This window comes from Leuresthes tenuis, unplaced genomic scaffold (assembly GCF_036924035.1).
Source record: "Leuresthes tenuis unplaced genomic scaffold, fLeuTen1.0.hap1 SCAF_22, whole genome shotgun sequence".
Taxonomy (NCBI): domain Eukaryota; kingdom Metazoa; phylum Chordata; class Actinopteri; order Atheriniformes; family Atherinopsidae; genus Leuresthes; species Leuresthes tenuis.
In genome coordinates this window covers 20,218,632-20,244,958 of record NW_027325376.1, presented here as the reverse complement: position 1 = coordinate 20,244,958, position 26,327 = coordinate 20,218,632, and the positions used below count along the sequence as shown (strand labels likewise).

Sequence of the window (26,327 nt, the reverse complement as noted above, 5' to 3'; positions counted from 1 at the left end):
CTGTGCATACTGAGCACTACAGTTTTGTAAGAGAGTGTGAGACAACTGATGGCAACGATGAACAGCCTCTATCATTAACTTTGAGGTTGAATAAGAATTTAGGATGTGCATATTAACACAGGTAGAATTCAGTGTTTTAGTTGACATGCACAAATATTGTCTCATTGTTCTGCAGTAGCAGCCATATGCTGCTTAATGCCAGGTAGATTCACTTAATCTGGGATGACTTAATTTTTTCCTGCTGTTTTTGGATTGTAACCCTGGTTATGAATAAGTAATCATTCATCAGAGTTTAAACTTGTTAAACTTAATCCTGGTCAAGTGAGACAATTTATGAACCAAAATCCCCCTTTACTATTAGAATTAGTTCACTCACATATTTTTTGTTAGACTACACATGAGCAGACGGGGATATTGTTTAGTTATTTTGCCTTCTTTACTTTTCAAACTAATAACCTGAGGGTGTATTCAGTGTTCTCCTCTAAGAGGAGCCGTCCTCCAATTTGCATCAGATTTCTTTTGACAAAATGTAATGACAAAATTCTCCTCTAAGTCTCCTTTGTAGTTTTTGTGTTTCTTTAAAGACAGTGTTTGTTTTAGTGGCAAGCTGTGCATTATTTAATCTGAGAATTTACCTGAAATGTGATTGTGAAGTGTACTGTTTTCATAGGTGTCACAGTTTCTACAAAGAGAGGAGCCTTCCCTTTAACATATATGTCTTCTAACAGCATTGTCACAGACAAGCCAGTTTGCTGAGATGGCATCCTCGCCTGCATAACTGTTTGTGTCCAGAATGACAAAACAGAGCAATCTCTCACTTACACTATGCTGTGTTAGTTGAATTGTTCATCAGTTCATTTTCATGTTGACAGAGGCTTTGGTGGTTACAGGTTTATTCCAGAAACTGACTGTATATATTCATTTACACAGAGAAATGCCCCTCAGTTAAACATTTGTGGGCAAAAATATTTGTTCAGCTCTCTTCACGTGGTTTTTAAAAAAAGTTAGACACAACGGATTTAAACTTGTTTGTCCTTGTTTTTCCTTGAGTGTAGTGTAGCACTGTTGTTAATGCACTGCCTTCACTCTTTTCATTGTTTATATAAGATGGGTTATAATTTTTTTAAATTGCCCATGTGTACCATTTGGTTTTTGGTGCTCGACTTTGTTTTGTGTTTTCTGTATTCTGTAATACACCTCTGGTTGGGGCTTGTTTCATTGCTGTTCGTAATTTATAAGCTCTTCAGAGAGCATCTCCTATCCTAGCACATACCTTGTACTTCCCTACCCCCTCTATCTCTGCACTTTATCTTTCTGTACTTTCCTCTATGCCTGCACTCTATCTCTACTCTGTCACCTCTGACAGAGTCTGACTAGTGGTTTCCTTCTATGTAGTTTATTGTTAGCTTTTTTTATATAGCTTGTTATATCTTCATTTGTAAGTCGCTTTGGATAAAAGCGTCTGCTAAATGCATAAACATAAAGTAATTGGTTGATTTGGGTGTGTGAAACCCTTTTTGCACTTTAAAGAGTGACTTCACCCGTCATAGTTTGAACTGGACACATTTGGAGTCTTATTACAACATATGTAGGGAATTTCTTGCCAAATTGCACCATAAAATCAAACTTGTAACATGCACTGAATATGACCAAAGAATCATAATTTTGAGTCCTTTTTTCACTTTTGGAAAACATCTTGTACCCTGTGTGGTGAAGTTGATGATAGAAAATTAATGAAGTCATGTAAATTTCCCTCTCAGATTTAAACAGCTGGTGCGAGATGACATCTACACTGACATCTTATTATATGGTTTTTCAAGTTCTGTTAGTTTGACATTAAACTTATAAATCAAATTATATTGAGTCAGGAAGCCCATATTGAACAGAAATAATTGAATCATTCAGTCTGTAAAAACTGGGAGATAAAACCAGCATTTTTGGGGTGGGGTGGGGGAGTGGTATGGGTGTAGAGAGAAATTATATTGGTTTTACTTTTAATAGTGAATTTGTCCTATTTACCACAACAAGGCAGTAGAAACCAATTTCCCTTTGAAACATACAGGTCTAATCACTGTTAAAATTTCTTCCAACCGAGTTGTTTCTAAGAAAGGCCTTTCATAAAGAAGCATAGATGGAATTGTTTTTTAGTATGAAACTACATTCCCTATAACAATCATGTGCTCTTGACAAAAGGATGCCTTTACAATATAGAAATTCTAATAAATATAAAACAAAAATAAATATGCAATAGTTAAGACTGAGTGAAAAATGTATAAAAGACTTTTCCTATGTGGTGTGTGTGTGTGATGTGAAACAAAGACATCTAACAAGCGTATCTTGTAATTGTGACACAATGTAAAGTATATAGGTAATATAACATCTTGATCCCACTGGAAGGGTGTTCATTTCTGAGGATCTATGTCAAACGGAAGTCAATGCCAAATACAATAAAAATAGCCATGGTAATATAGCTTAGTGATTACACTGCTATTATCTATGGTAAGTGACAGAAAGAACAGGAAGACACTTCTTGAAAACTATGAAATGTACTTGACCTCGGAAGCACATTGCATACTGTATATACAACACATCATTACTTCCTGCTTGTTATGGGAGTTTGGAAAAATAAGCTTCAAAGGACATTTTAAGTTGGATTTAATTTCTTGTTGTAGCTCTTTTCTTATATCAGTAATGATACTAATGACATCTTGGAGTATAGCAAAAATGGTATCACAAAGTCTGGGTGCTCTGATAACAGACAGCTAACAAATTAACTAATTCTTCTGTAGTTTTTATTATTTATTTATTTATTTTTTAAATCCATGCTTGTGGCACTGCACTATGGATTGCAATGTTGGGAAGTCCATCTGCAGTTAAGTCAAACGTGACTAATGCGTCTGCCATTAAATATGCACTTTCGTAGTTCCCAGAGAATGAAGCCACGGTGATTTGTGTGGCAGTACTGAGTTTACTCACCAAATGCTTGTAAAATTAAAGGCCCATTTCCTCACTTTTTGTTTGTGTTTAATGCTAACTGGCAAATTTGACCATACTAACATGCTAAAAAAATATGGTGACCATAGGAACCGGTATACAACATCTCTGTTGTATCTGAAACATTAGCATGTTAGCATTGTCCTTGTAAATCTGCGTTTGTTAACATTTAGCTTTGTGCAACTAATAGCATGACTGTATTCCCAGATCTGTGAAAATAACTTGCTACGTGAGTACCACACAGAGGAAGGATGAACAAACCTGATGGTGGGTTTCCCTTTTCAAAGTAGGAAATTACTTTTCTAAGACACTTTCAGTGCAGATAAGATGTTATCCATCCATTCTAAATATCATGCTATTGTCATAAAATTCTTGTAAAATCAGCTTAGACTAGGAGAATCTTGAGAATTTAAACTGGTTGAAAGCCAAACTGATGCTGGGATCACACTAGGCCATTGACCAGCCCCTTCTCACAGTCTTTAGCCAAGCGATTCCAATGCTGTCGGTTTTTCTGGCATCCTTCCAGCAGTGGGGAGCAATACTCTGACATGCCAGCTAAGGTCTGTAACAGCAAAAAAGACAGTTTAGCAAGTGGGAAACAACAGAATGAACTCCAAGCAGATGGCTTTTCTCCATCTATTCATCAGGTTGTTTAGAGGGAATAGTAATTGCTCAATTACCTCATATAGCTGAATGCAAATTGCATCGATGAATGACACTTGCATACTGGGTATCTTATCTCTTTTCTCACGATTCATCAGGTCCTAAAACCAAAGGCATAAAAGAGTGACTATAACCAAATAACAAAAGACAAGTACAGATTTGTAAGAATATGTAGTTACTTATTACTTACTTATCACCAACTGATATAACTGCATATTTTATAATGTGTGACTAACAGATTATTTTTGGAAGTCTGAAAATGACAGGTGATACCAATAAACAGACTTGCAGCAGTTTTTTTTAAGACTTGCAGACAATTTATACCTGAGTCATTGTTTTCTGAGACTGTGAATATGAAATTAAAGTTAAAAGGCCAAAAAAGCTGTAATGTGTGTAATAAACTTTATTTTCTATATTTTGGTTATTATTGAGGAGATGTAACGTAAATTCCGGACTTTAAGCTGCTACTTTTTTTCCAGGCTTCGAGCACTAATACGTTTTTTTTCTTCTTTTTTTTCATGCCACCAAAAACATTTTGCTTCGTAACATTAGACCAAAAAAATTAACAAATGGTACCAGTGGTCCAATGAAATTGTACGATAAATCAAACACACTTACACTACTAAATTATTGTAAATCGGCCATTTGTACTCATCCTCAACATGGAAAACAAACGAAAAAATGCATATGATGCAGCTTTTAAATTAAAGGCAATCAATCTGAGATGAGATTGTGAGAGCGACAACGAAGAGACTGAAGTGAGTGTCAAAGTTCTGAGGCAGTTCAATTTGGACACTGAAGAGGATGACTTTGATGTTTTTAGTGCGCGGGAGGAAGATGAAGAAGGCAATCGATGACTTTTCCTGGTAGGCTACTTTTTTTTTTAGTTTTTTTTTGCACTGTTTGAAAAAAAGCATTTACGCCACATATTTGTGCGTTACTGATGGATCCATCCATCCATTTTCTATACCCGCTTTATCTGTCAGTCGGGTCTCGGGGGCTGGAGCCTATCCCAGCAGTCATCAGACGAAAGGCGGGGTAGTCCATCACAGGGCCACACAGAGATAAATGAGACAAACAATCATGCACGCTCACACTCACTCTTGAGGACAATTTTAGAGTTACCAATTAACCTAACATGCATGTTTTTGGATGGTGGGAGGAAGCCGTAGTACCCGGAGAGAACCCACACATACACAGGGAGAACATGCAAACTCCACACAGAAAGTGTTACAGGCACTGTTTGGGAAAAAAAGCATTTGCAGTATGTATTTCTTTATGTTACCATACACATTTAATTGAAAGTTTAAAAATTCTCACGTGCAACATCTTTCTGTGTAAATATCTCATATTACAATGTGGACACCAGTGATTTATAATTCGATGCAGCCTATACAAGTACAAAATGGATTTTCTTTTTAAAATTTGAAGGTGCGGCTTATATTCAGGTGCGTTCCATAGTCCGGAATTTACGGTACATTCTGATATGCAATTTCTCATACCATGCAATGAGGATAGTCTTTGTATTATTTTAAGCTTTTTAATTTAATACCAGACCATTTTTTTAGCATGACTATATTTGATGATTTAAAACAGACTTTCATTTAATACTGAAAGTAATTAAAAAGCTTAAAATATTACAAAGACTATCCTCATTGTACGGTATGATAAATTCTTAAGAAGGCTGGAAAGGTCTCAGTTTTGACTGAAGAACATACCTGAATTTTGTTGTGCTTTGAACCAAAAAATGTATATATTAAAAACCAACTGGCACAAATTAGATCCCTGAGATACACCACAACTTAAATTGTATATCCGACAAGATAATCCATATAAAAAACCCATTTAATGTAAAATAACCCCTGGAATGATACACAGTACTTACAATAGGCTCAATGTTCAGCTCTCGCCTCTCCTTGTCCCCCTGTTCAAAGAACTCAGTAGCCACCAGCTCTGCAATCTGTATCAGAAAGAAGAGGTCAGCAAGTTTTTATCATATCTTTAAACTCAGGCATGCACTAGATTTAAAAAGGTGGGTGTCTGATATTAAACGACAGAAGCTGTAGGGAAATAAAAAAAAATTTCTTTCTCTTTTTTTTTAATCTGGAGACAAGAAAATGCTTCTGCCAGAGTCAATACTAACTATTGATTAAAACTTATGACATTACTGGGAAAAAACATTCAGAATAGATATAAAAAAGCGCTAAGAAAAGTTACGGTGGCAAATGTCAGAAACAAGAAGTCTGTAAATTAACTATCTCTTTCTGTTTACAGAGATAAAAATGTGATCTGACTGCAGCCTAAGGCTCCGAGGCTCTAATTAGCATCACTCTGTGTGTATGTGCTGAAACCTGCATCTCTTGAAAGGCTTGGTAATCAAGCCTCAGCACTGTTACGCTGCAGGGGAATTCAGCTTGAGAAAGAGCTTATTATAGCTGACTAAATGAAGCATCTTTATTTACTTAATCTTGTGTCAGTGAAAAAAACAAAGTTCTTTATGTCCACATAGCACAATAAGTTAGATCCAAGACTCATTTAACTGGCAGTGGATAAGGAGTGGTTTGCTTAACTAAACTTCAAACAAGACCTACCAAAGGGTCATTTCAGCAGGACAATGCTGAAACCAACCATGCTGAACCATTCTATTCAGGGTTACAGGGGGCCTGGAGGCTATCCCTGCTACTATCAGGCAGTCATAAAGGTCAAAACCATCCAGAATTATTACAGAATATTGAAACTCATTTTATGAAATGGAATGAATAGCTTAGCAAATGGATTTGGTGAGGAAACTATTTGACATGTGGTTGCGTTCAGTATGGGACTGTGATAATCAGTGATGATTGGTGGTGATACTAACTGGGCTATCATAAACATTATGAAATGCAGCTGATTACATTTAAACAACAGATATACAATTTCTTGTACCATGCAATGAGGATCGTCTTTGTATTATTTTAAGCTTTTTAATTAAATACTGGACCATTTTGTAAAGATACAAACCTTAGGAACAACATCATGTACTATTTTACCACAACAATATTATAACAACCCCCCCAAAAGAATGACTTTGTATGTAATTGTCACACCGCAGTGAGGTCATCTGGGTTCGTTTTATTTTGTCTGGTCATTTCCTGTTTTATTTTGAAAGAGTAACTCTTCTCTCATTTTGGGTCACTTGCCCTTCCTCGTGTCACCAGTCTGATTGTCTCCCCTGATTCCCGATTGTGTCCACCTGAAAATTCAGTATGTCCTAATCAAAACAATAAGTAACCATGGTAAAAGTAGCTGATTTTTTGAGAGACAGACAGTTAAAATAGTAAAGGTCAAGGAAGAGAAGTGCACTGGCTTAGGTCTAACTTAATTGAAGAGAGGTTCGTACCAATGGCTTTTCTGTAAGATTAATCACCATTTCGCTGAAATTAGTTTTTTTTTTTTTAATGAAGTACTGCTCAATATAGAGTACAGCCACGGTATTCAGTTTGTTCTGTTCCATAAAATGGATTAAAGCTAAGACTTTGGCATTTGTCCTTTTTTATTATTGGAATATTTTCTGGTTGATTTTCTGGTTGATCCGCCTTCTCTTCGCTTAAAGTTTCCCCTCCAAATACATTGAGCAAAAAAATGGATGACAAAGAAAATAGACAATAGAGGCTATAACCTGCCATTGTAATGTTTCTTCATCCACTCATACAGCATAAATAGCAACTCTCTTTACGTCCCATGCCATTGGCCAAAGTCTGTGGCATTTGGGATGAACAAATTTAGCCCAAATGGGCATCAAATTAGGGGGGCATGCCACAACCCTGCCACCTACTGGGCAAAACGAAGATAAACAAAAACTTGTGCTACTGTATTTGGGTTTTAAAATACTTAGCCCATTTAGAAGGATTCTGTTGTTCTCATGGCAAGTATTTGGTGTTGTATCTACTCTAAATTGATTTTCTCAATGTGAAATAAACTTTTCTTAAAGTCAGTACTTCCAAAACAATTACACTTCCTGTTCACGGTGGGCGTGGTGAAGGCACTGAGGGAACGTTGGAGTGTATAGCTGCTCAGGAAGGGACATGATATGTACTGATTGCTTTGGCGCGAATCACTTGAATTATAACTGCTTATAACGTCATTATAGCTTTTTTTTGTGAAGCCATGAAGTCAAAATTCACCACTGACACCATCCTGCGATGAGTCAAAATTACATCTTGTCAACACTTTACCGTATTTCTGACTACTTTTGAAGTTGGTGTGGTGAACAAGGTCAGAGTAATAATCCAAAAAACAAATGAACAACTTCCTTTCAAATTGGGACTAATTCAACTTTGAGCTGCTGGGAGCTGCTGTCATTGATAACTCCGAATGACAAGGGATTGTATGTAGGCATGTATGTATGCCTCAGGATGAAACAGGAAATCCTTATATCTTAAGCATGAAACCTCCAAGCTTCACCAAACTTTTGCATGTTTCCCCTACAATGTTACAGAAATTCTGCCCCGCCCTCTGCTTAAACCAATATGTAGGAAAATTGTCTCACACATCTAACATACTAAGCTCTACAAAAAAGGGTTGTGGAAACACCTAAATGAAACAGGAAGAAAATGGAAAAGAAGAAGAAAATGGAAAATTTTAGGTGCAATTTTGGCCTTTTTTTAAGCCTCATATTTGAAGAAATTCTTACAAATTATATATATCACCCTGAACTTAAAGTATTTATTAGTGATCACATGTAAAGTATATTGCAGTGCTGGACTCGGAGTGCCAGAGCTCCCGCAGGAAATCCGTCAGGCCGAGCATTTCACATTTCTCACAGAGGTTGTACTCACACTTGTCAGAGTATAATTGGCCAGTTTTTAGTGGCATGAGCAGGCCAACCACTGTCCTCATTGTGTTCTTTGGATGTGATAAACAATGTGTGTGTGAGTGCTGTTTTAGGCGTGTATCTAATGTACCAGACCTATCTACTCCAATAGAGATGTTTTGTCTGACCCAGTTGTTTCGTCTTGCTATGTCATTCTAAGGTCTTGGACCATTTAAGGTCATCTATTGTGCAGTATGAGCAGAGTGGAAAAGTACCAGCTACGAACATAGGTTATTTAGTAAAATACAGAATATGAATACATAATGTCTAAGAACAAAGCCAATTATAACAGTAATGATTATGAGTCTCAAAATTCAGATGGAAGTCTGTAAAGTTATGACGTATGAATAACGAACCAAACAATGTTGTCTTCCTGTATTAAACATGGAATACAAGTAGAAACAGCAGGAAACATTGGTTAGCAGTTACATTACTTGATATAAATGTCAAATGTCATATAAAAGTTGTTGACTTCGTTTTGGGTTAAACTATTCAGTACTACAGACCACTAGGGGGCAATGTGGTTCCATAGGCCGATTAGTCATTTTCCAAAATAATGATTTCTTTCTTATTCTTCCAAGTACGATCGTGAAAAAAGGTCTTAAAATGCAGCTTGTAATCTCACTGAGAACATGAAAGAACTTGTACAAAGATATAAAGTACAATTAATACAGTTTCAAGATTCAGCTGCAAGTGAATCTGGGTGAGGTTATTCTAAAAGTTCCTGTCTCTGGTTTGGATCAGAGTCAGGGCAACTGTCACCGGTCGTTTACTTTGTCCATATAAGGTCGAAAGTGTCCTGGTCTGGTTTTCTCCAATATTCTCCTAAAGAGGGTTGTTTATTGTAGTCAAGTCATTGTAATGCATCCACCTAAATTTATGACACAGGTCAAAAGAGAGACTAGAAACTCCCCCAAAATGCTTTCATGGGCCAGAGGTTGGTGTAAATTTCTTTTCCTTGATGTAGAAATTCCACATCTGGTATTTACGCACGGACATCTCCACACCGGAATGTGGGAGATATCCAAAGTCTTAAGTTTGTATTAAATTTCACACTTGAGTTCGCTACACCGACAGGACATTTTTCCTAACCACAAAAGCGGCAGATGTTTGCAGGTTGGTGTACAGTGTGACAGCCCTTGAGGGTTTTCCCCAAACTTAAGAACACCTGAGAGGTGTTGGGCTCTGAGTCTTTTTTTCCCTCTGTGCAGCAGGGTTGCTGAAAATATTCTGGAAATTGTTGAGCACAGAGGTGCTGAGTGTTTGAATTAGGACAACAATTGAGCAAACCTCTGAAGCAGGTGGCTGTGAAGGAAGCCAGCCATGCTGTAATGTGAGATGATGCAAGTCCACTGTAAATTATGAATTGTGAAGGACTAGTCGCTTGGCCCTGCCCAGATTGTGTTAAGATGATGAACTTGTAACTGGAATTGTGGATACGCTTTTGGAGCGAGTAAGGTGTAGTAAGAGGACGTAAAGCAAGATGAGACCTTTACGTATTGGTGCCAAAGGCCAGCCTTTAATGCATAGAAGGGCAATAACCCATGGACCAAGGCACTCACTAGTTATTATTTATATGTGGAAATTATTTTCACTAGTCAAGGAGCAGACGGATACTGATAACTGATTTGATGTGAGAACAAAAAGGCTTGAAGATGGAATCTCAAGAAGTGTCTCAAGAAAACTCTGAACATGTATTCTGTTTCTCTAGTGGAATGTTTTAATATATGTGTTAATATTAATATAATATCTGCTTAGAACTCTCTGGAGTTATCTTGGTAGAGAAGGAAATTCAAATTTGATCATGAATTGGCCACAGGAGATATTATGAGAGGTCACAGGTGAGGCTGATGAAGCACACGTCAGCTTCATCTGATTCCCTGAATAAAACTACTAAAGGTTGTGAATAATTGAGGAATGACTGACTGACTGTTGACTTTGTGTGTGTGTAAAGCAGTTTGATTGTGTTAATTTGTGCTTCTGTGTGTGAAATCCTGCTGTTGTGTGTGGATTAGAAAATGGTTTTGTGTGAAAATCCAGCTTCCAACTCAATCCATCCGTTCACTCTCTTCATTCTTTTTTACTGCTTATTACATGATTAAACACACACATAGATTTAGTAATTACACCCTAAATACACACCCACACACACACAAGCTTTGTATATGTCACGAGTGTGATTCACTACTTGTTTTATATTTTATGTTATGTGCTGTGTTGGATTTGGTTTAAGTTGCATGTTTATTTATATTTTGTGTTTTGGATTTTTTGTTACAATTGTGTTTATTATGATTTGAGTTATTGCATGTATTATGTTTTTTTACGTTAACAAGTAATAGTGGATACACCTGTTGGCTGATCGCGGCGCCAGCCAAAGCTGTGAAGTCCCTGATGGACAATGCACTGTTAGTTGTAGGGCACTCCGGAGGAGAGCGAGTGACCCTCCTGTCCGTATAGTTGTATTAATAGTTGTATTATCCGTATTAATTGTGTTTTTAAAGCGGAATCCCACCTATTTTAAAGAGCGGACATTGGTTTTTATAATAAATGTGTTTTAAATTGTGCATCTAAGCTGTGGCTCATCAGTACCGCTCACTATCGTAGTTATAAGGAAAGAACTGCAGTCGGTGGAGAGGGGTGGTTTGTAAGTCATCGGTGGATTATTGCGAGGGAACGACCTCCTCCCCGTTACATATATATATATATAGTATTGAACTAAATAAAAGAGAAGCTAATGTTGGAAACATCTACTGTTGAACATCTACTGTTTTACTGAGGTTTTATTTTGTCATATTTTGATTTAGATTTTTGCTGGGTTGATGTGTGATCTGTATTTGTGTATCTATATTCTGTTTTGAACAGCCTAGTTAGGCCTGTTTCTGATTTATGTTGCTGGTTTGGGTTATATTGCATTGGGGCGGGCCCCTTGAATGCTTCAATAGTTTTATATTCTGTGACTGCAATGTCATTGCTATAATCATATGGTCTTCGGTTTCTAGAATATAATAATTAAGCTTTAATTAAACTGTATTTCTCACTGTCTCCAGCCTGTGAGATTGTATTTTGGCCATTCCTTAATTTGTTACTAGAGTGTTACAAATGCCATTTTGAGTTGAAGAGTAGGGTGTTGTTCAGTTGTTGTTTTTTTACCTACTAGATTACAGATTGGGAGGAGTTAATAAGACCCTGTGAGGCAGGCTTAGTGGTATGTCCTTGCAGGGCTGGTTGCTAGATTGTCTGATGTTCATGAAGGTGTAAATAAATGGATAAAAGCTTTTGAAGAAGAGACTGTGGGTAAGTTGTTAGATTTGGAAGAGATGAAGGCAGTGTGGGTTCATTGTTTTTGAGCTCCCACCATGGAGAGAATTTTGAGATACAGTGATAATGGTTGGATGTTGAACTACCGAGCAGTTGGAACGGAGTTTAATGTATATCGAACTACACTCTAGAGAGGATTACAAGCTGAGTATCCTGCAAAAGTGGACTCAAAAGCATTAAAGGGGGAGCCACGGTCAGAAACAGAGAGTCGAAAAAATACAGACATGATGAACTAAAAGTGAAGGAGCAGGATAAGAATATTTAAAGGAAAGGAGAACTGCAAGGAAACCAAAAAGTAAAAAATCAGACCATGATTACCGTAGGGGCACCTGAACAGGTACTTTCATCCTCGGGTGCAAAAAATTCCACCCCAGCTGTTGTGACACAACCGCCAAGTCCACTGCAAACACAGCTGCCAGTACAATCACCTTCAGTTGTCAATGTCTACCAATGTCTACTGATTACCCACAGCACCACACACACAACATTCAGAAGGGCAAGTTTGTTATCGACCCTGTCAAGGGTTTAGAAGGCACACCTGGAGGATGAAAGTCCACAGGAGCGTGTTGGGCTTGTGGCGAGACTGAACATTTTTCTGACAACTGCCCGAGAGCACGAGGAAACACAAATACTTGGCATGACAGTGACCTGCCCTTGTGGGGTGGAGCAAGAGGCCTGGAAGATCCATGGGTGAGTCCAAATTTTGGTTATTAGGGGTGCCCAGAGAATCCTAGATGGGAGGGTCAGTTCCCGGTCATAATCGTAGGAACTGATGAATAACTGATGCTGCAGGTTCCAATCAAGGATAAGCAAACTCCAATGTTGGTAGACACTGGAGCCACATACACTTGTGTTCTGTCAAATGCTGCACACCTCACGATGTCAAACAAATTAGTTGGAACAATAGGATTCTTGGGAATTAAGCAGCTAATCCAGGCAACTACTCCAGTGTGTTTAGCTACAGAGGGAAGTGAAATTAGAATACCAATCTTGGTATTTCGCCAAGGTATTTGGTATTTCGCCACTCCGATTAACTTGCTGGGGAGAGATGCCCTGTGTAAACTAGAAATTAAAATTTGGTGTTCACCGCAAGGTGTAATCATGGATAAAGACGGCCTTGAGTTTCCAGTGTTAACAGAAACGGATACAGCAAGAATCTGTTGGTTGGGGGACATTTCTGAGCCAGTAACAGTTGCACTTAATAAATAGGAAAAGACATTCGAGCCCAGTGTCAAAAATCTAGAAAACTGACACTTATTGTACAATTTATTATGATGTTTCCAAAAGTGGAGAGTTTGAAGAGCGATGGGACAGACAGACAGCACATTCAGAGATTATAAAATTTGACAAGTTAGTTCATTATCATTGTAAAACAAGGGGCAGCTATGAATGTGGAACCAAAAGCATTTTTTTTTTAATGGTACAATGTGCCAGAATCTGCTCCACATGTTAGTGAATGAGAATTTCAAAGCAAAGGATCTGGGGCCCATGATGAAAACTGCTTTAGGGGTAAAATGGGAACAAACATAACAAAAATTCAAAACAAAAACACGTTAATCTTCCAATCACAAGATGCAACAATGATCAAAATCTTGTGCAGCGTATCAGCGTAGCAGCGCATTGACAAAACCACAAGCAATAATGGCATTGGCAAATCAAACAGTTCAAACAACAAAGCACACAGAAGCAAAAACTAGTGAAAGTGATTTGTTGGAGGAAATGACATCTCCCCGTCCCAAACCAGGTGTGGTCTAAAAATTATGCTGATGTTGGTTGGTGAAATCTACTAATCCAGTGAAAGTAGAGTTGAGACCCAATTGTAAAACTAATCATCCTCAATATTTACTCAAACCAGAAGCAGAGGAGAGTGTGGGTGATACAGTTGAGGGCTTTGTAGGAAAATTAGTTTAGATTGAGACAGATAGAGTTTATAATACTCCAATATTTGCAGCCTTGAAAGCAGATAAGTGCAAGTACAGGCTAGTGCATGATTTGTGCATGATAAACGCTATTGTCTAGGACTGGCCAGCAGAGGTGCCAAATTCTTACTCAGCCGATGGGTTGAAGCAACTCCATCCAAGAATTTGGGAGCTGAGACAGTAGTAAACTTTTTGGTGAGGGGAAGGGATTCCCCGGTTTGGCATACCATCAGAGATTAGCTCAGACAATGGCTCAGCGTTTGTGCAGAAGATTCTTCAGCAACAGATGAGTGCAGAGTTCCGGTGATGGGGCTGGACTGGATGAGCTTCATCACATCGCATTATTATTGTCTGGTTCTTCCCGATTTTCTGTATTGTATGTGGTACAAAACTGTGGTTCATTCATTTTGATATTTTAGCTTATTCATTTTATGTTCATTACCAATCATAACTATTCACACATACGTCCATTGCCACTCGTGTGAATCAACTGTTCAATCACCCTTACTGAAAGGGTGATTAAGTGATCGGTCACCAAGTGGGGATAGGGCCATAGGAGAATTTTCCCGTGGTTTTTCGCTCCTCTGTGCTACGAATAGGGGATGATCCAAATGATAATGTTAAAGGTCTTTTTTGTGTTTAAGTATTATTTGCACTAAGTTTTGGTAGTGGAATTTTTGGTTCAGGGTTTAAGTTCACATTCTATATGATTTTCAGTTTTTTTTGTTTTTTATTCATCATTGATTATGTTTTATATATTTTTCTTTTTGTTATATTTTCATTCCATTTCTGGGTGAATTTGTTTTAATTATTAATTTTTATTTTTAATAATTTTGTGTTGACTATGTGTAGTGATAGTTTAGGTTTTAAGGTTACGTTGTTTACTTTTCAAATAATTGATTAGTGATTTCAGGGGGGATATGTTGGGGGGAGCAGGGCCTTGACACTGCTCGAACCACATATTGTTTACGGTCAAAATGGATCTCTGTCTTGGCGAGGACAAAGATATAGTAGCAATCTCAGACAAAATAAATTCTGGCTGATGATGAAGAAGAAAAACAAGTGGTCAGCCATTAGCTAACTACAGAAACCAGCTATAAGGACAGAGGGAGCTGTGCACCATGAAAGGACAAAAAAATGCAGGACAACACAATAGAGATAAAGAAACAGATTCTTTTTTTTGTTTACCCTTTTTTGCACAGGCCAGGGCTTGGTGATAGCTGAGATGTCACATGCAGTCATCAGCATGGACCTAGAGGTGGGGGGCAGAGTGACACACAGTGATTTCCACAGGCCCACTCCCTACACAAAAGGCTGTCAACACTTCCTTCTTACAGCATTCAATTGCTGTGAGTGATCATATTTGACTGAATGTGTCATTATATACATGACGTATTATATCATATTTGTTTTATTAATGTAACTACAGGGAGTTTTTGTACAAGTCATAGCACCTACGACATGAAGCAAACAGGGTTCTTACCTCCATTACTTTCTTAAAAAGAAAAAATATATATATATAAATATATATATATATAAATATTTTGGGAATCCATGCTCATTTCAGTTGATGAAATGAGAGCATGGATATCATGCTTATGTGTTAAGGAAAGAGAGTCTGAGTAGCCTTTTCATAATGTCTTTTTAAACCCACCACTTTCTTTTAGGGCCATATTGGGACGTTGCCTCACGTTGCCTACCATTGCTTCCATTTTGTGTGTGAATGAATACATAGCACGTAGTTATAGACTTAAGACGTGCTGTATGAATGGGTGAATATGGCATGCAGTGTTGAAGTGCTTTGAGTGGTCAGTTGGACTAGAAAAGTGTGATACAAGTACAGTCCATTTACCATTCATTGCTCTGAGAATGTTCTCATATATGTCTGCTGCTCACAGGAATGAGTGGTGTTCAGTGCAGAGATAATTTGCTTAACAGGCAAATCACACAGTAGCTACTGCAAAAAAAAAAAGAGAGCTAAACCAAAGTTAACAAAGAAATATTTCCATAACTACACTTAAAACATTTATTCAATAATCAGGATAAAATCATGTGAAAAACAAATTACATTCTCTTTAATTTAAATTTCCAAACAATTTGGAATTCTACAGTAAATAAGATTAGTCACAAGTGAAAAACATTCAAGACAGAGATAGGCTCTTCGCTAGAAGAGAAAAAACTGACGCACGGGTTTGGTTTGCATCTGAACAGTTACAAGACTCCTGGAACAATGTCCTTTGGTCAGACAAGATCAAAGTGGAGATAATACTGTGTCATAATACACAGCAGCATGTTTGGATGAACCCAAACACAGCTTGTGAGCGCAAACTCCTCTCACTAACTGTCAAGCAAGGTGGTGGAGTGTTGTTGATTTGGGCTTGTTTTGCAGTATTCTAAAATCAGATGTGAGTCCTTCTCTAGTAAGGACCTGATTTGTATGTGTTTTTGCAGTTGTTGGAAATTATGTGCTCACCTCAGTAAGTCTCGGTGATGTTCAATCTCCCAAACAAACTGGCTGTTCTTGGTGAGTTCAAAAAACTCCTCTCGCCTCCTGAGAACATACATGTATGTCAGTATTAGACAAATACACACCTGCCACTCTCCCCATCAGCAGCTATGCTTCCAATTTAACTTTGTCTTTTGGCACCTACTTCATGTAGAGGGCGAGGTCAGTGGCCAGAATTGCCCTCTCAATCATCTTTAAAGTGGCCTTGTACTCGTCCAGAGAGAGACCACTCAGGATCTGGTTTCCCTGAAGACAGACAGAGACGCTGAGTATCAGATATTTCTGTATAATGTTTTAGGATTTCAGTCGGCTGCATACAGGGAGCCATCCCAAGGAATAGCAATACAGTATATACTCGATAACACTGATTGTGATAGACCACCAAAGCATTGCCATGACAATAAATTAACAACTGATTCCAATCCAGGTTTTGAGTGAATTTTTATACCTTTATTTTGACACTTTATTCCACTATACTGAATGGACTATAAAACCAAATAAATCCCAGGAGAATGGGTCCAGTAAAGCTTCAAAATTTGGTAATAATTATCTGTGTATTAGACCCAATAAACACCCTATTTCATATCACAAATTATTAAGGGTGGGCACATTAACGCTGCGTTAAGTAATGAATTCATTATCGCCGACAATTATTTGTCCCACTTCCCATTCCCATTAACGCCATTTTCATTATTCATTATTTTTATTGTAAACGTCTGTTGCTCACTGGGTTTTATTTTGAAAAAGTCCATTGTGGTCGAGCCTAGTATGCTTACTTCTGTGGCGCAGCTGACAGAGCCAAAGTTATTTGTAAGCACTGCAACGTTGAATTGTCTTATCACCGAAGTATTTAATTTCTTTCAGTGTACAGTTCCAATAAAAGTGCGTTATATGGCACTTTTGAATTAATTATTGGATTTTGCGTATAACAACGTGATTAATCACAGGAAATCATGCGATTAAAGAATTTAATATTTGCCAAGACCACTTGCAGATGCTGGTATGGCTAAATACATCAGACCAGACAAGTACAGCTTTATTTTCTAAATTAGAAATATTTTCTGTTACTACTTAAATATCTACAGTTTAGTCATTAATTCAGCTTCAGATCATAAGTTTGTTATTCTGTATCTTCTGTTGGTCATACATTTTATGCATTACCTTTAAATTTGCTCAAACCCTATTCTCATCACTTTTGGGTCTTCACACAGTCCAGTCTGTAAATATTCCATCCATCCATTTTCTATACTTGCTTAATCCAATTTAGGGTCACAGGGGGCTGGAGCCTATCCCAGCCTTCATTGGGAGAGAGGCAGGGTCACCCCTGGACAGGTTGCCAGTCCATCACAGGGCCACACAGAGACAATTCAGACACATAACCATTCATGCTCACACTCCCTCCTAGGGATAATTTGGAGTCACCAATGAACCTAACATGTTTTTGGGTGGTGGGAGGAAACTAGAGTACCCACATGCTTATCTCAGATGGACAGAAAGACAATGAACATTTAGTGTGTTACTGCATTAAATTTTGAATTTATGTTTATGTCAAAAGCCATTTAGATATAATATTTTCTCTAATCTGGTATTTAGTTGGAGGAGGGATGGTACAGGGTAAATAATAATTAACTGACTGAAATTTCTCACATGTGAATCATAGCCCTGAAATCATCTGGAGGAGGTACAGGTTAGAATACATATCTGAATCTGTCAAACTGGAAATTGAGCGGACTTGACTTTAAAAGCTCCTAATTATACAAAGTTCATGTGTGGAAACTAGTATGTTTGAGTGAATGCACGTACAGGGCTGTTGAGGATCATAAGGCAATGGTCGAAGTGGTGATGCTCCATGGTGGAGTGGCAGTAGAGCTGGGCTAGTGGGTGGTCACTCCTGGACAACACACACAAAAGAAACCCACAGTGTGAACACATTATAGTCCCATACATGCATATACAACTATACATACACCTCTGTGCCTCTCCTGCTGTACCTCTGTATGTAGGAGTTGTTAACTCCTCGGTGGTCCAGGTCGTGGCTGAGAGTTGCAATCATCAGAGCCAAGATCTCCAGATCGCTCAAGTTACTCTGTCCGAAGTCAGGTGGAAGAATTAAGAAAGCACAGATATTAGGAAAAAAAAGATTGGAGGAGAGAATCATCCACATTATGGTAAATGACAATCTGTTGCTTTCACCAAACCTTTGGACTGGGGGATAAATCTAACTTAATCGGTTAATCAAATTTGTCGTTTAAATTTTTTTTAAGGAATATGTATTACCTGTTTAACTTACAATACAACTGTATCAAAAGGGCACTTTAAATCTGCCAGAAGTTTGACAATAGATATGATTAGAAATAGAAATATTATTTACTCTTGTAATAGCTCCCATCTGATATGTTCAATATTTACAAGTTTACAGGTGTTATCAAAAACAGAAAACATTAATTACCAATAGGCGGTTCTGTTTTGAAGTGAGTTTGAAGGTCGACTGTGTCACTGTAAGAGATCTGTAAATTTTCTGCAGTACATTTTCTAAATGGCGAAAAATTATGCCACTGGGAATTGAAACAATGAAGTTTAAAGAAAGTAAGTTAGTTTTCAGTGCTTATGACAATGAACTGCTTTGTTAAATTTATTATTCATCTCTTAAAGCAAAACAACTTTGAACTTTGTTTTGGAAAGCAAAATCTGTTTTTAATCATTCCTTTATTTTTTTCTGTAGTTTGATCTTTTTGAAGAACGAAGCCAAAAAAAGGAAAAGAAAATAGATAAAAAGACATCAAATTTTCGATGTCATATTCATCATTTTTTGTAATCTTTTGGAATTTTTAAAAAAAAATTTGATTTCACCACTCCCTGAAAAATTCTACTTACACTATAGGTTGAAATGCAAGAATACTTGCAAGCCACTGTTCTAGATTTGTTTGTCAAAAGAGATAACTAATTCATTCAATAGTGAACAGTTTTTTTGTTTGTCTTACTACCAAGTGAATTTTCTTGGTATAAATGTGTTTGATTTCTTACAATATAGAGCAATGACCTGAAATATATAGACTATAGAGACTGTTGGTACACCCTGTTTGCAGTTACAAAAAAAACCTGACAGTTTTCCTTTAGAGAAAATATGAAAATACATAAAGTATGTTGGTTTGGATGAAAATGACTCAATGATTTAAGTGTTTTAATAAACAGCATAATTCAAGGTAACCCTTCTTCCCATCCAAAGTGACAACTGCCTGTCCCTACCTGTAAGTGTCCTGACTTGAGGAGTGCAAACATGCACTGAGCTGTGTTGAATGCATGTCTCCAGTTGTGATACGCCACATTCTTCCTGTAGTTCTTCTTAACACTAAGAATCCACTGACATAAACTCTACAGAAGAGAAAATATGCAGAAAAATATCAAATCAACCACCCTGAAGCGAGCTACTCAGAGCAAGAAGATAGTAACTTTTTTTTTGTTATTGCAGATATGAAACCAAGATATTTCATGTTCTGTCTTGTCAACTTAGTCTCAATTGTTAAAAACGAATCCATCTTTGCATTTCAGGATTGCCAGATGTTCCAAAGAAGAAGTGAAGCTTTTACTATTTCATAATGTTGCTAATATTGCTTCCTCTCCATAATACTTAACCCTTTAACATCCTGAGTAGGATATTAAAGGTAAAGGTCAGCACATTTTTCACTGACTATACTTGATACATGCATAAACCATCTCTAAAACTTGGTTTAGATAATTTTGGTAATGTGAAAAGAAAGCATGTGTTGTGACATTACTTTTTCAAAAGTTCCGACTTTTACCATAAACTGTCCGACAAACATTTGTGAAAAAAGTACTGATTTTGATTATTATTGCTCCAAGGAAATTAAAAAATGTAAAGAGACATTTTTCCTTTTCTTTTTTGTCAGTGTCGAAGTTAAATGGTTAAAATACATTCTGACATTGGATACCAAGTGATGAAGCATTTCAGATGTTATTTTGTCACTTTATTGTTGCCAAAACATCTTAAGGTATGCAACTGTATGGTGTCATCAATGAACTTTTCTGCATTATTGCTGCCATCACACAAGTGGAAATGAGCTTTGTCAAGGGCACTGATACAACCCTATACCATCACAGAGTCTGTTCTTTTAGACTTGTTGCTGAAAACTATCAACAAATATCTTGAACACTGATTGGTCTAGTTCTAGACAAAGGTTTCACACAGTAATCCCTCACCTATGTGGTTGCATCAGCTATAGATTAATGACGGCTCTTTATGTAGTGCCGTCTGAAGGATCAGCGATCACAGGTATCCAGCTAAGGCCTAAAACCTTCCCTTTTTTCTGCTGACACTCCAGATTTATTTGATGGTTAAAATTATTCTGCACTGCAAAGGAAGAAATATGCAAATCCTATCAAATCTTTCTATGAGGAACATTGTTTTGAAACATTTCAGTGATTTTTGGCAGCCTCTGGCCATCTTTGCTCTTCAATGACTCAGATTTTCATAGATACTGCTTTTGTACCAAATCATGATTAAAATCAACTGTCAACATTGCCTCTTTGAAATACCATCATCATTCTCATTGTTTTTAACCTCTTTACTAGCTCTAAATTGCCCTGGTCTTTTTTTAGAATGTTCTGTAGGCCTGAAATACAGGAATGGATGTATATTCACAAATTAAACTAAGCTGATGGGACAAATAATGAAATGTTTGGGTTTATACTACCTGTAACAAAATAAAGAAAATTAAGTTTCCAAGTAAGAATCACTGTTTCTTTTTAAATTGGAATTTTCCATTTCATCTACATTTAATTTGTGGGTCTATAAAAATATCAGTTCTAATTTGTGTGGCATCCATATTAGATGTGACTGAAGCCACGTAAAACTAGTTCAGTCTCAGACACCATAAGAAGCCCCGAACCATGATTCTGCTAGTCAAATTCCAGCTCATTTTCTCCTTAGGGATCATTGTAATATGATCAGAGATCAGAATACATTACTGTGCAACATTTAATATACTGCAATAATAATTCAATAATATGTTGTGCAGGTCAGCTCCCACGGTGAGATGCTTGAGGGTGGCTGATGTGTCAGCTCTCGGTGTGAATGTTAAACTGACAAACTGCTCTGCTGGAGGGCCCAAATCTTCTCAAATCAAATCTTTTCTTTGTGGAGCCTCTTTCCGCAGGCACTCCGGAGGTCAGCCAACAGCATACAAGGACCTCTTCATAAGGATAACATACTGAGGAGAAGAGCCAAACCCACCACCGATGCTGGTGCCGAAGGGGAGCCTGGGGTCAAACAGACATTGGTAATGGAGGTGGTGTGAGTGAGTAATTTTTGGAGGGGAAGTGTTTTAGGCATATGACACAACTATCTACGTGTGTGGGTGGGTGGGGGCATGTGTGAGACATAGGGATGCAGTTAGACAGAACAATTAATTAATCCTCCTGGCCCCTCCCGCCCCGAGCAGCAACCAGGAAGCAGGGGTGTGGGAAGAAGACCCCTCCCCTCACCCTTCTGGCTCTTCAATATTTTCTAATAGTGAGCAATTAAAATTGAGGGGCAGCCAAACTTGTAGAACTGGGAGCGCGGCCCTCTGGGCGGGCCTACATACCCAAAGAGCCCCGCCCACCAGATGCCACTCAGTGTAACCACCCCCCAAGACCTAATGTGTGTGTGTGAGTGTGTTTGATAAGTAGTAATGTCTAAGGTGTAATTAAAACAGGGGCGGGGAACTGCAGAGTGCAGCCAAGGGGACCACCTACGTGGCCCCATCCACTACACCCCACAGAACACACATGCCCCCCCAAAGCCCTTCATGTGTGAGTGTGTGCTGTGTACAGGAGCCAAAAGGGAGAGGGGTATGGGGATATACACCGGGGGAGCTACTCTCCCCCGGAGAGGGCAGCCAGGGACTGGCTGCAATAGGCATCCCCGCTACCTGGGAGCCAACACAGGGCAGGAGGGCCTGATGTCCACCAGGCTCGGGGCATGCAGCGACCATATTCCGGGAGCTACTGTACCCCCAGAAGGTACCCATCCCGCCCCGCCCCACCCCACTCAACCCAACCCCACCCCACCCCGGAGGACCTCTACAAAAAACAAACAAACAACAACAAAAAACAAACTAACAAACCACCCGGTCACACCAGTCGCAGCAGCCCGGGCCTGAGACCCTTGTTCTTCGCTTTCCAGTTCATGAGAATAGTTTTCTTTGCGATACATAACACTGTGAGAACCATGTGTGCTGAGTTAATTTCCGTGTTGATGTTGTCTAAGTCACCCAGTATGCACAGTGTGGGGCATGCAGGGATGCTACACTTGTTGATAGGTCCGTACAGACTTCACGCCAGAACTTCTGGACAGGCGCACAAAACCACAAAGCGTGTGCATAATCATCAGGTGTGTTATCTGTGCAATGTGAGCAGATGTTTGAGTGTGTTAGACCCATCCTGAACACCCTTTGTCCTGTATAGTGTGTTCTATGAAGGATTTTGTATTGTATGAGCTGTAAATTAGGATTTCGAGTCATTCTGAAGGTGTTCAAACATATTTGTGGCCAGAAGCTATGACTAGAACTGATGGATAAATCTGCCTCCCATTTTGAGGATGGTAGAGACATTGTGTCATCTATCTTAGACAATCATTTATATAATTTTGATAGTAGTTTTGGGGTGCAGATGCTTAAAAATTCTGCTAGCCTAATCGGGAGTTGTAAGTCTGGTTGGTGGAGGATATATTTCTTTGTTATTATAGACTTAAGTTGTTGATATACTAGGAATTTATTGCTGCCTATCTCATGTTGTGATATGAGCTCATCAAATGAAATAAAATTTCCATTTTGGATTATATGTTCCAGATGTTTGATTCCTTTGATCTTCCACAGAGTAAAGTTTAGCTTTTTTTTGTTTTGTAGTATGTCAGGATTGTTCCAGATGGGTGTAAACTTACACGGGACAAGTGAGGAGTTTGTTATTTTAAGAAATTCCCACCAGGCTGTCAGAGAGGTGCTGATGTTAATGCTTTTGAAACATTTGTGATTTTTTACATTTTGACTAATAAGTGGCAGGTCAGAGATTTCCAGATTATCACACAATGCTTGTTCTATATTTATCCATGGTTCATCTATTGGGCTAGGTTTAAACCATTTTGATATATACTGTAACCTATTGGCTAAGGAATAGTGCTGAAAATTAGGTAAATCCATTCCACCACAGTCCTTGGTCTTCTGTAGGGTTTTCAAGCTAATACGTGGTGGTTTGTCTTTCCACAGAAATTTGGAGATGCATGAATCTAGTGACTTAAACCAAGTAGCAGATGGGGGATCATTGAGAACAAATAATTAACTTTTGGTAGTATCATAATTTTAATGGTTGTAACTCTCCCCATAAGTGATTATAGGTAAGGACTTCCAACGAGAGAGATCGTCCTCTACTGTCTTTAATAATTGCACATAATTTAGCTTTGTTAGCTCTGAGATCCTGGAGGAAATGTTTATGCCTAAATATCTAATATTTCCTGACTGTAAAGTGATCACAGGTATATTCTGGACCCTACAGTTAATGGGCAGAACTGTGGTCTTAGACCAGTTGATAGAGTAGTCAGAAAGTGCTGAGAATTTATTTATGAGTGTGATCGTGTGAGTGAGAGATGTTTGAGAGTTCTGAAGGAAAAGTAAAACATCATCAGCATAAAGACTTATTTTATGCTCAATATTTTGGGGTTGGGTGCCTTTAATATTTCTATCTTGTCTGATAGCAGCTGCTAAAGGTTCGATGAAAATAGCAAAAAGTGAGGGAGAAAGTGGGCAACCCTGTCTTGTACCTCTCTGCAGACTGAAGCTTGGAGAGGTTTGATAATTTGTCCTGACACACGCATTTGGGGAGCTATATAATATCCTTATCCAGTTGATGAAGTGTGACCCAAACCCAAATTTGTTTAATGTTGCGAATAAAAATTTCCAGTTCACTCGATCAAATGCTTTTTCTGCATCTCAAGAGACTATTGTGGTTTCCAGGTTGTTGATGGTAGAATAGTCTATAAGATTAATTAGCCTGCGAGTGTTAGTGGATGAGTGTCTACCCTTTATGAAACCTGTCTGGTCAGGATGTATTATAAGTGGAGTTATTTTTTCTATTCTTTTGGCAAGGGCTTTACAAATTATTTTGAGGTCTGCATTTATTAGAGATATTGGGCGGTAGCTGGATGGAAGTATGGGGTCTTTTCTTGGTTTCTGTAGCAGGATAATGTTAGCAGAGTTCATGTGTGGGGATAATCTGCCATTCTGCTTAACTTGTAATACCATTTTGTGAAATGCAGGTGCCAAAACAGTCCAAAATTCTTTGTAGAACTCTGCTGTAAAACCATCTGGTCCCGGGGCTTTGTTACTAGGCATATGTTGAAGGGCTTCATGGAGTTCTCCTATTGAGAGAGGTGAATCCAGAGCCATTGCCTGTTCGGTTTGTAATTTTGGAAGGTTGATATTACTAAGAAACTGATCTATGTTACTGTCTGATGGATCATTTTGTGATGAATATAAGGTTTTATAGAAGTCCCTAAAAGCATTGTTGATTACATCGGGGTCATGAGTGACATTTCCTTTTGAGTCTTTAACAGAAGTGATTGTTGTTTTCTCTTTGTTTCTCTTTAGTTGGTTAGCTAGGAACCTTCCAGATTTATTGCCGTGCTCAAAGTTCTCCAAGTTAAGTCTTTGTATCAGAAACTGTGTTTGTTTATCAATAATTTTGTTTAATTCAAGTTTAGCTTTTCTTAGTTCATTCAGTATGTGTTCCTCTTTGGAGGTACTGTAGACAATTTCTAATGATTTAATCCTGAGTTCTAAATCTGGTATCCTTGAACTTTCCCTCTTTTTCTTATTTGATGAAAAAGAGATTATTTTGCCTCTCATAACTGCTTTTCCGGCTTCCCAGAGAGTACAAGCTGACATTCCTGGCAGGTCATTATTTTCTAAATATACAGACCATTCCCTTTTGAAATAATTAATAAAATCAGGGTCTTTTAGTAATGATGTATTAAATCTCCAATTCCTAGCTGGTGGTGTAACTCTGTTATTCGTCAGTGTGATAGAAACTGGAGCGTGATCACTGATAGTGATGGGGTGGATTTTGGTGTCTGAAATATCCCTCATCAAGGAACTGCTAACTAAGAAATAATCTATTCTTGAATATGAGTGGTGTACCGGTGAGAAGAAGGTGTATTCTCTAAGAGTGGGGTGGTGGGAGCGCCAAGCATCACAAAGACCAAAATCTTTCATATACTGTTTAACAATATTCGTGGACTGCCAGTTCCGCTGACTTCCTGAAGTACTGAGTCTGTCTACTCCTGAGTCTAATACCATGTTAAAGTCCCCTCCTATGATGAGTGTGTTATCTGAGTGATCAGAGAGTGAAGTGAAAAAGGAGTGAAAAAATGAGGGGTCATCCACATTTGGACCATATATATTTGCAATGCATAAATTCATATTTTGAATAGTTAAATTAACTATTAGAAATCTACCTTCTGGATCTATAACTGTGTTGTTTACGGTGAAATTTACTCTTCTATTTATCTATTTATGGCTACACCTCTTTCCCTGGAGTTGCAACAGGCTGAGTACACATGAGGAAACTGTGCTGTGGTGAGAACATCAGCTGCAGTCTTTGATAAATGAATCTCCTGTAATAAAACAATAAACCTGTAAATCCTTCAATTTATTGGAGATTTTTAATCTCTTCTCCCTGGACCCAACTCCATGCACATTCCATGAGATAAACCTCAGCATGGACATGCTCAGACTAACGCAGTGAGTGCTGGATGCTTGCTAAAAGCATCCCGTGCGTGTGTGTGCATATATGCTTCCATGAACATGCCATTGTTGGTGTTTCAGTTGTCAGTATGAGCTTGCTACAATATGTACTTGCGCTGTTGATGCTGTGTGGAACTTGATTATGTGCTCTGCTCAAAACTCTATGTGCGCCGTGCTTGTTAACATTACTTATTAAGGTGGAAACGCAGCGGGTTGGGGAAGAAAGACAGAATAGAAAAACAGTGCAAAAGAGTGGAAGAGTGAGGTAGAAAAAACAAAAA

General features: G+C 38.1%; 1 protein-coding gene across 1 annotated transcript in view; it reads right to left on the bottom strand.

Moving 5' to 3' along the window:
- Nucleotides 1-2,634: 2,634 nt before the first annotated feature.
- pde5ab (phosphodiesterase 5A, cGMP-specific, b) overlaps nucleotides 2,635-26,327 on the bottom strand; it is a 91,647-nt gene continuing 67,954 nt past the window's right edge. The window contains exons 14-22 of the mRNA XM_072376974.1: nucleotides 19,499-19,624; nucleotides 18,244-18,338; nucleotides 18,056-18,143; nucleotides 16,398-16,498; nucleotides 16,220-16,297; nucleotides 14,935-14,998; nucleotides 5,543-5,617; nucleotides 3,675-3,758; nucleotides 2,635-3,556 (exon numbers count right to left, since the gene is read on the bottom strand). Coding sequence (XP_072233075.1) covers nucleotides 3,437-3,556; nucleotides 3,675-3,758; nucleotides 5,543-5,617; nucleotides 14,935-14,998; nucleotides 16,220-16,297; nucleotides 16,398-16,498; nucleotides 18,056-18,143; nucleotides 18,244-18,338; nucleotides 19,499-19,624 — 831 coding nt within the window. The 3' untranslated portion in view covers nucleotides 2,635-3,436. The remainder of the gene's footprint in view (nucleotides 3,557-3,674; nucleotides 3,759-5,542; nucleotides 5,618-14,934; nucleotides 14,999-16,219; nucleotides 16,298-16,397; nucleotides 16,499-18,055; nucleotides 18,144-18,243; nucleotides 18,339-19,498; nucleotides 19,625-26,327) is intronic.